Source organism: Thalassophryne amazonica, chromosome 22, assembly GCF_902500255.1.
Source record: "Thalassophryne amazonica chromosome 22, fThaAma1.1, whole genome shotgun sequence".
Taxonomy (NCBI): Eukaryota; Metazoa; Chordata; class Actinopteri; order Batrachoidiformes; family Batrachoididae; genus Thalassophryne; species Thalassophryne amazonica.
This window is the reverse complement of record NC_047124.1, coordinates 31,772,103-31,787,639: the sequence shown is the minus strand read 5'-3', so window position 1 is coordinate 31,787,639 and position 15,537 is coordinate 31,772,103. Positions and strand designations below refer to the sequence as shown.

At 41.8% G+C, this 15,537-nt stretch overlaps 1 protein-coding gene across 3 annotated transcripts in view; it reads right to left on the bottom strand.

The window, feature by feature from the left end:
- Positions 1-3,341: 3,341 nt before the first annotated feature.
- chchd3a (coiled-coil-helix-coiled-coil-helix domain containing 3a) overlaps positions 3,342-15,537 on the bottom strand; it is a 203,861-nt gene continuing 191,665 nt past the window's right edge. For all 3 annotated transcript variants that reach the window (XM_034163454.1, XM_034163455.1, XM_034163456.1), the window contains exons 8-9: positions 12,699-12,834; positions 3,342-3,802 (exon numbers count right to left, since the gene is read on the bottom strand). In XM_034163454.1, coding sequence (XP_034019345.1) covers positions 3,779-3,802; positions 12,699-12,834 — 160 coding nt within the window. In that variant the 3' untranslated portion in view covers positions 3,342-3,778. The remainder of the gene's footprint in view (positions 3,803-12,698; positions 12,835-15,537) is intronic.

The window sequence follows — 15,537 nt, the reverse complement described above, 5'->3', positions numbered from 1 at the left end:
CTAGGAAATTGGGCTATTAGTTTAAAAAAAAAGTGGAAAAGGGGGTGTTCACAATAATAGTAGCATCTGCTGTTGACGCTACAAACTCAAAACTATTATGTTCAAACTGCTTTTTTTAGCAATCCTGAATCACTAAACTAGTATTTAGTTGTATAACCAGTTTTTCATTATTTCTTCACATCTGCGAGGCATTAATTTTGTTGGTTTGGAACCAAGATTTTGCTTGTTTACTAGTGTGCTTGGGGTCATTGTCTTGTTGAAACACCCATTTCAAGGGCATGTCCTCTTCAGCATGAGACAACATGACCTCTTCAAGTATTGTGACATATGCAAACTGATCCATGATACCTGGTATGCGATATATAGGCCCAACACCATATTAGGAGTAACATGCCCATATCATGATGCTTGAACCACCATGCATCACTGTCTTCACTGTGAACTGTGGCTTGAATTCAGAGTTTGGGGGTCGTCTCACAAACTGTCTGCGGCCCTTGGACCCAAAAAGAACAATTTTACTCTCATCAGTCCACAAAATATTCCTCCATTTCTCTTTAGGCCAGTTGATGTGTTCTTTGGCAAATTGTAACCTCTTCTGCACGTCTTTTAATTAACAGAGGGCCTTTGCGGGGGATTCTTGCAAATAAATTAGCTTCACACAGGCGTCTTCTGTCACAGCACTTACAGGTAACTCCAGACTGTCTTTGATCATCCTGGAGCTGATCAATGGGTGAGCCTTTGCCATTCTGGTTATTCTTCTATCTATTTTGATGGTTGTTTTCCGTTTTCTTACACACGTCTCTGCTTTTTTGTCCATTTTAAAGCATTGGAGATCATTGTAGATGAACAGCCTATAATTTTTTGCACCTGCGTATAGGTTTTCCCCTCTCCAATCAACTTTTTAATCAAACTACGCTGTTCTTCTGAACAATGTCTTGAATGTCCCATTTTCCTCAGGCTTTCAAAGAGAAAAGCATGTTCAACAGGTGCTGGCTTCATCCTTAAACAGGGGACACCTGATTCACACCTGTTTGTTCCACAAAACTGACAAACTCACTGACTGAATGCCACACTACTATTATTGTGAACACCCCCTTTTCTACTTTTTTTTTTTTACTAATAGCCCAATTTCATAGCCTTAAGAGTGTGCATATCATGAATGCTTGGTCTTGTTGGATTTGTGAGAATCTACTGGTACCTTGTTTCCCATGTAATAAGAAATATACTCAAAACCTGGATTAATCTTTTTAGTTACATAGCACTACTATTATTCTGAACACTACCGTATATAAAAAAAAAAAAATTATATTTTGTGCAGCTATTACTTGGAATGATATATCACGTAGGGAATTTCAGCCCGCCAGTACGTTGCAAATTGCAGATTTTCCACTTGTGGGTTTGCTTCATTTCACATGGCTGGAGTTTGAAGCTTGATTCAAACTCACAGGAATGCATATTAACTCATCCTGACCAGTCACCAAACTTAATGAACGCAAATGAGAACCAATAAATTAAAAAATAAATTAAACTAATGTGAATAACTACCTTTTTTTTCTTTTTTTTTTTGCTTGTTTCCTTCTTCCCTGGGTTCATTGGTGGGGGGCACCAAGACAGAACTGGCCACAGCAGACAGCAGGTGCGCCTGATCGTGGGGCTGGAGGTGTCACAGGATGGAGGCTTTAACTCAGGGACTTGCTGCCACCAGAAAATCTACTCACCAGAAAACCTCTCACTTCTGTTATCTACTGAGTTGAACCCCCCCCCCAGCTCTTCAAGGGAAGAACAATATGATTGGTGGAATTCACATTAAGGCCAAATCACTCCCATGATTTGCTGACAGCCTGCACCTTAGTCTGTGCTCAGGTCACAAGAGCAGAACGTGATAAGTGAAAAGAAAAATAGTGGGGCGGCACAGCAAAACAATTGTACATTTTTGTGATAAAAGCATGGAATTTGGCACACATTCTAAATGAACTATTATTTATTTTCAGATATGGAGCCATCCTGGAGGTGACCTCTAATGAGCTACAGGGATCAATACAGAATTACACGGGTCAAAATTTAAAAATGCTCCAATCATGTTGACAACTACACCACATTATTTGTGTGACCATAATTCCAAAAAGGTATAGTTTGGACTATTTATGACTGAATGTTCTGGAGTTATGGGCTAAAAACTGCAGAAATGGTGACAAAAATCAGTTACAGTTTGTACAGGGGTCAAAAGTTAAAGTTTGTCCAATTTTGGTGAAAAGTGATACAAATTGAGTGAAATAAAAGGATTAATAAATGGAATAGTTTTGACTGTGCTGAATACTTGGTCTCCACAGTAAAGGTCAAACAAGGTGGATGTCCATTGGATTCTATGACGTTTGACATATGTTCCTCCGTAGCATGATAACTAAGCATGACAGATGGGGCAAACTATTCTTTTTAAAAATGCTATTAACTCAAACAATAATTTGCATCTTTTTTTTTTTTTTTTAAACCAAAATTGGAGCAGCTTTAACTTTTGACCCCTGTACAAACTGAAACGGACCTTTGTCATCATTTTTTCTCTTTTTTACCCCGTAACTCCAGAACATTCATTCATAGATAGTCCAAACTATACCTTTTTAGAATTGTGATGATCACACAAATATTGTGGTATAGTTTTCAACATGATTGGAACATTTTTAAATTTTGACCCCTGTGTAATTCTTTATTGACCGCTGTAGCTTATTAGGTCAGTGCCAGGATGGCTCTTAATTTGAAAATAAATGTTAATTTATAATATGTGTGCCAAATTCCATGGTTTTATCACAAAATGAACAATTTTTATGGAAATTTTAGCTAAGCTGCAGCACTAAAAGGACGGGATCAGGATGAATTACAGAGCAGGAAGAATCTACGCCGTTTTGCTGAGTAGCTAGTGAGCGGAGAGGATTCACATTACGGAGCTCTCTTAAAAAAAAAAAAAAAAAAAAACCCGAGATTATGAAGCAGAACATCTGGGAGGAATACTTCCACCCCACATTCCTCTCTCAGGCTCATTCACTCAGTTTGCAAAATGTTTGGGTGACAACACCGAGATGGCGCATCCATCAAAGATGTGCACTGCTTGCTCTAATTTGCATAAAACACATGCACGCGCACATGCACACAGACTATAGAGATGAATATTTATGCTGAAAAGTTCAACATCGTTGAACAACATCGTTTCTGGATTTTTATTTCTTCTGATCAGAAGTTGTCAGACGCGTTGGTTTGGATGAACGGTCAACACGTACAACGTTAACGCCACACAAACGTGCACGCACACGCACACACACACACACACACACACACAAAGGGGAGGTGTCTCAACTTCAAACTGGGATTTGACTGTTTATTTGGTGGAAAAAAATTGACTTCACTTTACATAAGGTGTTGGACTGACTGATTTGCACGTGTCCAAGTGTTGGTTCTTGGTTGGAGCTCAGGCCTGTCAAATACCACTAAGTCTCCAAAAAGGCAGAGGGTGCTGTTGCTTCCCTTTGCGTGAGAGAAACAGACAAAAGGAGAGGGAATAAAGAGCAGAGGAGGTGAGGAGAGATGAATCAGGAGATGTCTCTCTCGCCCTCTCAGGGTTCTTTGTTGTGTGCTTCCAGTGCGGGTCAGGTCGGTTCTCCACGGGGTTTGGAGGGTGCGCGTCTCAGTGTCGACTTCTCTTCCTCCCCTCGTGTTCGGTCCGTCAGTTGGGCGATAATTGGTAATTCCACATGATAAACTTCCCGTTGCTACTTTCTGTCTCTATCCTTTAACCCCCGGGTCTCAACTTGTTCTGGAGGGGGACAAACAAAAAAAAAAAACAACAAAACAGAAAAGGTCATCGGGGAGGTGGCGAGAAAAAAAAAACACAAGAGAAATACATAAAGTCACACAGTGAAGAACAGGCCCCAAAAAAGCTGGAGAGGATAATAAAAGGGAGGAGGATGGAGCGAGTTAGGAGTCAGAGGAAGGACCCGAGGGCAGCGGATTTCATGTTGGCGATAAGTGCGACCACAAATCCCCAGCAGTCGCTGTCAATAACTATTTGAACCAGCCGACTGCAGCTGATACCGGCGGATGAAAAGTGCCTCGGAGGAGAGGACAGAAAGGAAGTGCAAAAGAGAAAAATGAAGTGAACACAGAGTGAGAGAGAAAATATCCAAAAGGAACTTCATAAAGACGCTGTGGATTAGACACTCTGAGGCCATGACGTGGAATTTCCCCAAAATAATACCCAGTGTATTTTTTCCACACCACTGAACTAAACTTGAAATGAACAGCTGGAAGTTCTAAATGATGTGCTCACGACATAATCCCAACAAGATGCATGTGCACGACTTAAAGCATTCACTGTGAACGCTCACTGAACCCAAACACAAAGTTCTTCTCGTCTGACCATGTTGAATTTTGCCGTGTTGGAGTCGGTTGACCGGGCTGCTCTCTGGGGGCGTCCTGAAAACGTGCGGGATCCACAACACGCTGCTGGACGTCACAGCCTAACGACGGGTTCCGAGTAGAATCAGAATCTCTGCCATTTGTCAGGTTCGCGGTCTGGCTCCTGCACCGAGTGCGTTTGGTGGCTTCGAGGAGTTTACTGACCTTGACTTCGTGGACAATGTTGTGATCTTTGTGAAATCAACGGAGGTCTTGACTGCAGCAGTCTCTGGGTTTGCGAGGCTTACAACAACTCCCTGGATTCAGCCACCAGACGTGCAGTTTGGGTTGGGTGAAACAGATTTGTTCATCTCTGTAGTGATATTCATGTTGTGAGTCCTCAATCTTTGAGATCAAGTGACTCCTGGGAGAATGAAGGTCCAAGTCTTTAGGGTCAATGATTGTAAGATTTGGACACCAACCATTAACCCAAGGATGTCTCTGGTACAAGGTCCCTTCACAGGATCCTTGGGTATCACTGGAATGTCTTTGTGTCAAAAGAGCAGTGCCTTAGGGAGCCTCAGGTGAGGAGCATACCTTTCACCATGAGGGAAGACGGCATTCAGGTCATGTGGCACATTTCTCTTCTCATCATCCAGCATGTATGTGCATCAGTGTTGAGGAATCCAGAAAATGCAAAAGGACAATGGGACACCCACACTTTACGTAACTGCGCCAGAGAGAGACGGCTACTTTCAGGAAGTGGAGATAGACCAGATGTCTACCTTGGTGGTTCCCATCCAGGAGCTCGGCTGGTTCTATGGTGTGGTAGATGCAGCCACACAGACCAGCACATCTACTCAAACCTGATAGGATACCAACATGAACATCAACCTGAGTTGCAGCTTTATTTGCAATGGTCCACCAATCAAAAGTCCTTTGTTTGCTGTAACAATATTATGAACAGGTTATAAATAAATGCTGTTATGAATGGGTCATTAATATGAAATCAACAAATGGCCCAATAAAGGCCCGATATGACAATGCCGAAATATGAGGTTCATACTCCAAATAGGTTTTCCTTCCAGAAGGGTCCAAATAAAGAGGTGTGAAAGTAACAGGACAGGTGAAAAAAAAAGTTATATTTTAGAGAGATAGTACTTCAAAGTTGGCAAGAAAATAGGTGAAAGTAAACTTAGTTGGGTCAAAAAAAAGGGGCGTGGCACTTTTTTGGACCCTTCTAGAAGGAAACCTAGTTGGAGTATGAACCTAATATTTGGATTTTTTTCACACTGGGCACACAATTGACAAAATATGTGAAAATCAAAAAATCTGAGACCATGAACTGGGGAAATATTATGAAATAGGCTGATTATATTCAGTGCATCCCAAAAGTATTCACAGTGCTTTACTTTTTCCACATTTTGTTTTTCCAATTTTACACACAATACCCCATAATGACAATGTTAAAAAAATTCTTTGACATTTTTGCAAATGTTTTAAAATACAAAAAAATAAGAAATCACATGTACATAAGTAATCACAGCCTTTACCCATGAAGCTCAAAATTGAACTCAGGTGCATCCTGTTTCCACTGATCATTCGTGAGATGTTTCTCCAGCTTAATTGGAGTCCACCTGGGGTAAATTTAATTGACTGGACATGATTTGGAAAGCCACCTGAAGGACTTTCAGACCAATTCTCTGGTCTGATGAGACAAAGATTGAACTCTTTGTTGTGAGTGCCAGGTGTCATGTTTGGAGGAAACCAGACACCATCCCTACAGTGAACCATGGTGGTGGCAGCATCATGCTGTGGGGATGTTTTTCAGCAGCAGGAACTGGGAAACTAATCAGGATTGAGGGAAAGATGAATGCAGCAATGTACAGAGACATCCTGGATGAAAACCTACTCCAGAGCGCTCTTCACCTCAGACTGGGGCGACAGTTCATCTTTCAGCAGGACAATGACCCTAAACACACAGCCAAGATATCAAAGGAGTGGCTTCAGGACAACTCTGTGAATGTCCTTGAGTGGTCCAGCCAGAGCCCAGACCTGAGTTTGATTGAACATCTCTGGAGAGATCTGAAAATATCTATGCACCGAAGCTCCCCATGCAACCTGATGGAGCTTGAGAGGTGTTGCAAAGAGGAATTGGCAAAACTGCCCAAAAATAGGTGCACCAAGCTTGTGACATCATATTCAAGAAGACTTGAGGCTGTAATTGCTGCCAAAGGTGCGTCAACAAAGTACTGAGCAAAGGGTGTGAATGACCCAAACGGTCATGTGCTTCAACTCCAGAGATCCAGTAATTTTCATTAAACTTTACGTGTCACTGGTAGAAATATGTAAGTCCTCTTTGCATGATAATTCTGACCTTCTGTTAATTGCCAAGCTGGGTTATGTGAGAAAACATTAACAAAACAACATATTTTGTGAAAAATATGGTTCAATACACCACTTCTGTATATTGGTTGGTTAACATTAGTACCGTTCCATAAGATGTATCACTGTGCATAGTCACATTTGCTTTTTTTAAAAATCCAATTACAAAATTACAAAATATATAAAATCACTCATAGTCGCGGTTCGAGTCGTGAGCCATTTCCACTTAGATTTTGATACTTTTCTGAAACCACAAATAGACCTGTGAAAACGGGAGATGGAAGGGTCACTCTAAAAATATGAAGTGGAGAAGAAAAAGATAGAGAGCAAGAAGCGGTCATGCGGCCAGAATATGGAATGAGGAGGCAAACGGTGAATGGAGAGATGGGCCTCTGTGATAAACTCTTATTCATAGAGGGAGAAAGAGAGACTTTATCTGTCCTTCGACTGCCTCTTCCTCAGTTTGTTATCAGGACCTGTAAAATGTTGAATGCATTGGAAATGTGATGAGGGATGACGGGGTTGTGGATGGACATCGTGAGATGGGGATGACAGCAGGTCAAAGAGGGCACAAAAGAGTGACGGTGGGTCTAAACGTTATCACTTGGTGATAAGAAAGCTAATTATCAGTGACAAAGGCCTCTGATGACACATCAGTCTGGACTCAGTCCAACTGAAGGGCTGGAAAGATGAAAGCCTGGATCTCACTTTTAGGAAACTCAGGGTTGGAACACCTTGGAGCAGCCATTCCCAGCCAGGATGGCGAGTTGGTTTTGTGACGCCCTGCCTGAGGTGGAACTTATCACAAAGTGCACAAAAAGAATGGTTGTCTGGTGACATGTTGATTTCATCTTCTAGAACAAGACCTCCATTAATCCATGAGCCAGTCATGAATTTTGACCTAATCAGTACCACTTAAGGGGACAAAAAAAAAAAAACAAGACTTAGAATCCAGCCTCAGTGTATCATGGGCTACACAAAAATGTATGATGGCCATCCCATGGTGGTAGCTGTAGCCAAGTTGGGGTCAATGAAGAATTACACAGAGATCAAACTTCAAAAACGCTCCGAAATTGGAGTAACTTTAACTTTTGACCCCTGTACAAACTGAAATTGACCTTTGTCACCATTTTTACTGTTTTTACCCCATAACTCCAGAACATTCCATCATAGATAGTCCAAACTATACCTTTTTGGAATTGTTCTGATCAGACAAATAATGTGATAGAGTTTTCAACATGACTGGAGCATTTTTAAAGTTTGACCTCTGTGTAATTCTTCATTGACCCCTACCTTGCTACAGCTACCACCCTGGGATGGCCATCATACATTTTTCTGTGTAAGTTATGGTACACTGAGGCTGGATTCTAAGTGTCATTTTTTTCCCCTTAAGTAGTACCGAAAACCTACTTGGCCCATGGACTACATGTGATGGAAAGCACGTTCAGGTCACTCACTGAACTTTTCAAGGCCTCCTAGAGGTCCACAAGAAATGCAAATTTGGTGGCCCTACACCTAACCTATGTAATGTTATCCCCAGTACTGAGTTTTTCATGTTGTTTTTTTTCCCCTCTGTAACCTTGAAAATTTGATTAACGTCAGTCATGACTGAACCCAACAAAGATCCTCAAAAGGTGTACATACGATGCAAATTTGGTGACTGTGCAGTCAATCTGTGGGAAGCTACTGTGAGTATTCTGTTGGCCCAGGTGCACGCACGCACGCAAACACACACACAAAACAGAGGCCTTTGTCTCCAGGGGGTTAGTATGGAACGAAAATCAAAGCCGTTCTTATTCATTTTAATGACCTCTCACAGCCCACCTGCAGTACCTTCACACCCCACCAGGGGGCTACAGCAAACACTTTGGGAATCACTGTCTTAGAGGGTGACCGTGGTGAACCTGGATATTCGGTCAGCTTGCTGCGGTCTTGTTTTAATCGTGGTTGATTCTTCAAGATGTTCACCCCCCCCCCCCCCCCCATTGCGCTATTTAACACACTTTGGTGATCCCTTGCATTTTCGTGGATCCTGTGACATCATCATACACGACGTAACATCACAAGGAGATTCTCCATGTTACACCATGAGCCCCGCTACTGCGGTTTTGTTTTTGTACAAATCGCCTGCTTCATGTCCATCATGTTACGTCATCAAACCACACTCTAGATCCATTCTCGGGAGATCTCCATAATCCTCTGTATTGTTAAAAATGTTTTTTATTAGTATGACCCAAGCAGAGGGTCACCCCTTTGAGTCTGGTCTGCTTGAGGTTTCTTCCTTAAATAATCAGAGGGAGTTTTTCCTTTCCACTGTCACCTGTGTGTTTGCTCTAGGGGTTGGTAAGGTTAGACTTTACTTGTGTGAAGCACCTTGAGGCAGCTTTGCTGTGATTTGGCATTATATAAATTAAATGAAGTCTCCGTAGGCTGGTTTGTCACGATAACAGACCGTGATCCTCTGGTCAAAAGCATTCGGCTGCTGCCTGAGTGAACTGGGAATCTGCTTATCATTTCCTTTACTTTTGTTATAATAATTAAAATAATTGGGGGGGGGGGGGGGTATGGTCTAGTGGTGAAGCGGTAGGCTGGAGACCAGAGGATCCTTAGTTCAAACCCCCGTCAGGTTGAAAAATCACTAAGCTGCTCCCGGTGTGTAGTGAGCACCTCGCATGGCAGCACCCTGACATCAGTGTGTGTCTGTGTGTATGACTAGGTGAATGTGAGGCATCATTGTAAAGTGCTTTGAGCTTGTGATTCAGATAGAAAAGCGCTATATAAATGCAGTCCATTTGATATAAAAAAAAAAAACTAGCTTTCATCATTTATTTATTATGTTTTCGAGCTGAAACTGACAGTAAAAGTGAGACCAGGACGGACGAGTTGGAAGAATTTGGTTTTCATCCTGGATGATTTGAGTGATGCATGCTGGGAAATCCCTTTCTGACAGCTCAGGAGGCGATGCATGTTCTGGTGGAATTTCCCATCTGGAGATGGACAAGACTCACCGTCACAGAAGGTGAGCAGATGAGAGACGTGTCCATTTGGATGGTTTGACCTCGAGAGCTCAAAGTCACGTCCTTTGACATCGGTTATCCGTGCGGCTTCCTGCTTGTCTCTGATAAAGCTCGTGTCAACGCTATAATCACAAAGCCGCATCAGCTCATATCAGTTCTACTTGATTCCTTCTCGCTATTTTGGCAGCTGTGTAATTCTGCATATTATTCCTTTCGAGCCTTATCGCGGAACTGTTTCTTTAGCACCTAATGACTTTAAAAGCAAGTCTTCGGCAGATAAGCGCAGACGAACAGGAGTGCGCTGTGATTGCCGCCGGGTGATAAACACAAGCGGATTACCATATCATCTCAGGCTCGCTTCCAAACAATTTACAAGATCAGAAAGGCATCCGGACTGCCGGCGCATCCCGACGCGGCTACAGGTAGCTCCTTTTAAACGTGCGCACACAAACGCCCACCATGAATAAAACATGGTGCCATTTACATGATGTATAGCCGACAAATCTGCCTGCATCTGACTTTTAGATCTAATACTGATACCCCGCGAGAGTGAGCGCAACACAAAACTCAGTTTTCCTCATTCGGGGCAAAACAATGCAATTCAAGAAAAAACCCCCCCCAAAAAATCTAATAGAAAAGCTCTATGAATGTAAATTGAGCCTTTTGGGGAAAAATGGATGTTACATATTGCAAAGTGAGAGAGCGGGAATCAAGTTAATACCAACCTGAGTGACATTACTATTACCATACCGTGTGTGACCGCGGCGGGCGAAGCAAAGAAAAAAAAAAACATAAAAAGGTGCACATGGCAGCAAAAGGAGACGGCGATGGTGTCCAACCAGCAGCGCCTACTTGCATGTTCTTATTGGATTAAAACAGTAGCGGGAACGCCTGTGTCAGCGTGCATTACACAAACGGACTGTAAAGTTTAAACCGGCGGCTCAGAGGAAGCTTTAATCAGGCGCCACTGTCCGAGTGCAAATGATATCCTCCCGCCTAAAAGCGAGGCGCGGCCACGTTTGTGCAGTAAATCCATTTAGAGTTTTAATATGAAGCCAACACACGTGCACACGCGCACACAAACCCAATGATGTCTGCGTAACGGAGACAGCTGTCAAAGTTAAAGCCGGGGAGGAGAAACAGTGTCGTTTTCTTTGGACGGGAAAGGCGAGGTTATTTTTTTCCTCGCAATATGTGCCTGAACATTTTGGACTCGACCCACTCATTACGATATTTGTGACAAGAAAATTAATTTCATCCAAAATTGTCCTGCATCAGGGAACTCCAGGTCTAGAGGCACTGAGAAGGTATCAAGACCCCAATGTGCACGTTTTTAATGTTTGATGAAATAATCTTGAGATCTGCTTACAAAAGCAGCCGTCCACCCCAAAACCACCCTACTGGCTGCGTGTAGGTATTAGATAATACTGGTAATAGTCCAATTTCTGTTAACGACTGCCTGATTGAACAGGGTCGACCTCGGCATTGAAGAGCCCAACAGCTAAGTTTATACATGGAACTGACAAAGATGATCTACATCTATTAAAAACAAAAGCAACAAACAAAACAGACTGAAATTCTTAGATTTTTTTTCCTTCATGAAAATCTTCTCAGTTTGAAGTTTAATTTAAATCCATATACCGCGCTTATAAGACTCGTGGACAGATGGACAGGAAAAATCCTGAAACCGGACTTTCAACTGAAGGCCTCAGGTGTTGGAGTCTGATGTGTATTCTGCAGAATTTGATGCCTATTAATGTATAAAAAGTAAGATACCAAGTAACTGATTATTTTTCAGATTCAGTCCATTTCTATGTAGAAACTCTTGTGAACCACATTTATCATTTGGTCATCTCACTCAAACTCTTTGTTTCAAACCTAGATTTGTGCAAAATCCTTTCCCCAGAGTTGTGTGACCAAGTTATTTTGGTTTTTTAGAATGAAACCACTGGTAAACAATAAGATATTAAAGATTTCTACTCTGATCTAGTACAATTATGTGTGGAAACACTCTCTCTCCCTCTCTCTCTCTCACAGACCCCATTCATTGTATATCGAGCTTGATCCAGTTTTCTTTTGAAGTTATACTTACACAAAATGTATTCACTGTAAAAAAGGGGTGTCTAAAAACAAGATAAAAACACTAAATCTGCGGGAAATTATCTTACTACATGGGGAGATAATTTCACTTGACAAGATGTCTTGAATTCGTTTGTTAAATCTAGAAAGAAGCATTCAAACACTTAAAATAAGAAATTATCTAACACTTCTAAATCTAAAGTTTTTCTTTAATCTTGGTATACATTATTTGGTTCTCACCAAACATTAAAAAATAGGTTTAGAAGAATTAGGTGATTTCTTATTTTAAGTATTTGAATGCTTCGTTCTAGATTTAACAAACTTAATTCAAGACATCTTGCCAAGTGAAATTATGCGCCCATGCAGCAAGATAATTTCCCTCAGATTTAGTGTTTTTATCTTGTTTTTAGACACCCCTTTGTTGTACTGTTCTGCCTAGAAGTGTGGCTGACAACAAAACCTGCAACTAACCCATAATCCAGCCAGCATTTTCTGGAGCAACAATACACCCTCATCTGGAAATTTAGCACTTTTTCCCCCCAATTTTAAACAGCCAACAATTACCTTGCCTGTTACTCATTTGGATCTATCTACTGGGAGTCATCTTTATGGTGATATCGAACCTTAAAAATGGCTTACTCTTTAAGGAGTTTTTATAATAAATAAATCACAAGGTGTGAAAATTATGAAATTCCTAAAAGTCAAGCCAGATATTTTTTTAAAACTGTAGCTTTTCCTTGTAAATAAAATCTAGAATTTGGCTCTGACTTGACATCAGCATCATTAAAACACAAGTGGGGAAAAAACTGACAGGATGATTGATTGACAACATACCTGTTTAGCGTTGTTGACACATTGTTGGTAAAGGGCTGCTATGTCAGAGCAGAGAAGGGTTTTACTGACGTTCTCCCTGTAGCATTTGAAGATCTGGCCCTGCAGGTCTGCACACACAGGATGCACCTCATAGCGCCTGTGGGGGGGGGGGGGGGGGGGGGGGGGGGGTAAAGGGAAAAATTGGGCGTAAAAGAAGGTAGCAGGAAATAATAACACAGAGTAAAGAATGAGTTATGGGACAGAGATGTAACGAGTCCAAAAAGGAGCAAAGTTGTAACTGTGGGAATGAAAAAAGATTTGATATTGGAAAGAAAATTAAGAGACAATGAAAATACACAAAGAAAATGAAGTGCAAGCTGGAGGATTGACGGCAATCGATGATCGTAGGAGAAGAACAGAAGACAAACCAGTGAAAAATATTGATGGTCAGTTTGTCTTAAGAGAACCATTTGTAGGATCCGCTCTGCTATAATCAAGTCCGCAGCATGTCCAGCCCCTTCCATTTTTGATGTTCGCCACCATTCCAACTCACAACACCAACATCAAGGATCAGTGTTACATAGAAACCGGAGCACTTTGCACTACAGAACACTGACACTAGTGTGCGCTAGTGTGTGAGTGTGTGTGTGAATGGATGAAGGTGCATCATTGTAACGCACTATAGAAATGCAGTCCATTTACCAGTATACACAAGGGACAGATCCTCCGCAACATCACCAATAGGTTTTCAGAAGAGCAGGTTTGACGTCACAAATGCCGCCATCTTGGTAGTGCCCCCACCAGAGGAGACTCCGCCCAACTCCTAGCCAACCACATAAATGGGCAAAAGGTTGGTGCATGGGCAAGACCAACATCACATGGGCAGGATGAATGAAACCCAAATAAGCTAAGTCTAATAGGCTAACTTTGGTTCAGGTGTTTCAGTAAGGCATATTTTTGTGGTTTCATAAACAGGTGGCTCAGCGTGGGTATAACAAAGCATGGCCAGCTTACTGACCCAGTAAGAGTTCCACCATGAGTGTAGCAAGCATCACCAAGCTACCGACACCTGCTAATTAGTGTGAGAATAGAACCTGAATAACAAAATTTCAACCAATGGAAATACTGCAGCACAGACTTCTTAGATGGTCACTTAGTGTAATTATTCACCCAGAAAGCCATATCATCTTAGATATTTGCAATAAAATGCTCAAAAGTGACAAACAGTCTAATCCACAGCAGCTAGTAACTACTTCTAGTGGAGCCCTGGAGTCTGGACAACTCTTACCACTCTCTGCGGAACACAACTGACACTCATTGAGGCCATACACCTAATTATTTATAACTTTATGGCTTTGAATTACTTAAAAATAACGAGTTATTTAAAAAAAACACTGCCATAGGGTTTTCAAAAATGGGGAAACTAGCTATGGAGTCCAAAATAAGTTTTTTTTTAAAAACCTAGATGTTAACCTTTATTTCTGCTGTAAAGCTGGCTCGCTTTTGGAGTCGGCCTGAAGCGTCATTCATGACTGCAAGCTGTGGCACTTCCATGTGGGCCTCATTTTAGAGCACCAGAAGCTCAAGCTTGGTGTTCTGCTAATGTTGGAGAGAAGGTCAATTATCAATCCAAGCTCCCGGCCAATGTGCACGGACAACGCATCAGAAAATCCAGAAGGTTTTCTAGAGAGTAACAGAAAGAGGAGTCCACTGAAGTCTCTGCCAAATGCTAAATGAGATCTATCAATACTTCAGCAAATTGATTAGTTGTCAGTTTAAGCCTGGAAAGTGCTGCACCTTCTTTGTCACACTGTAACTGTGATAATGATGACAAATGAAAATTATTGACATGCCAAGTATGAGCATTGTAGTAAATGAGTTATTATGGATTTCCATGAAAAAAATAGATAAAAAATCTGATAAAACGCTCAAACACAAGCTAAGAAGTGGGACTGTTGACTGCTGGATATCAATAAATCCATATGGCTCCCTATAAGCATCCAATGCTGCCAAACGACAACAACAACATAGTTTGCTTGGTTGCTTTCACTGTTTAACTCTGATATCTTTGCATTTAGAAGGTTATTTGCAAATGTTAATAGATCTGGTTATAGGCTACACTTCACTAGCTTAGCAAAAGCAAGCCTGTCCTTGAAGTCTGCTACAGTTTGAAAGATGCTGCGCCTGTTTGTTATCATCCAGATGCTAGCACTGCTAATGGTAGCCGTCACTGCTAAACCTCTGCGAATTTAATGACTCTTTCATTAGCTGCATTCCAAAGTTTCACACTTTAGCCAAGCGAAACAGTAGGACGTACCAGCAGTATTCATGCTTCACCCCACATTAACTGCTTTTGTCTGTCTTCTCACAACGCCATAAAAATCCATAATGACAACGCGTGCACGCTGCCATTATGCTAATGGTAGTGTCATCGCTTTGCTCACACCAGTGCTCAGGACACTCCATCTGCCTCGCTAAACATGCCTAGCATGAGTGTGAAAGCGACCGTTTTGGCGTGTCAGCAGCTCCCGAGCTCTCTGAGGAATACCGGGCCTGAAACTCAGCCCCCGTAGTCACAATCAGATGTTTGATTTGCCCCCTAGAGTGAGAAATTACCCCACCGTGCTTTACAAAGTAGGGGATTGGTCGCATGGGTCATTACCCAGGGTGCAATGCAGCAGGAAGTTATGGTAGTGGTTTGGGTGTGCGTGTGTGTCACCACATGGTCCCGTTTGTTAGAGAAGACTGGAAAAAACATAAATGAGATTCATGGATGTCTGAAAAGGGCTTCAGAGAGAGACATTTCCCAAAGAGCGCCAACAACCATTTGTGTAGCTAACAGAGTTAATCGCTTCCAACG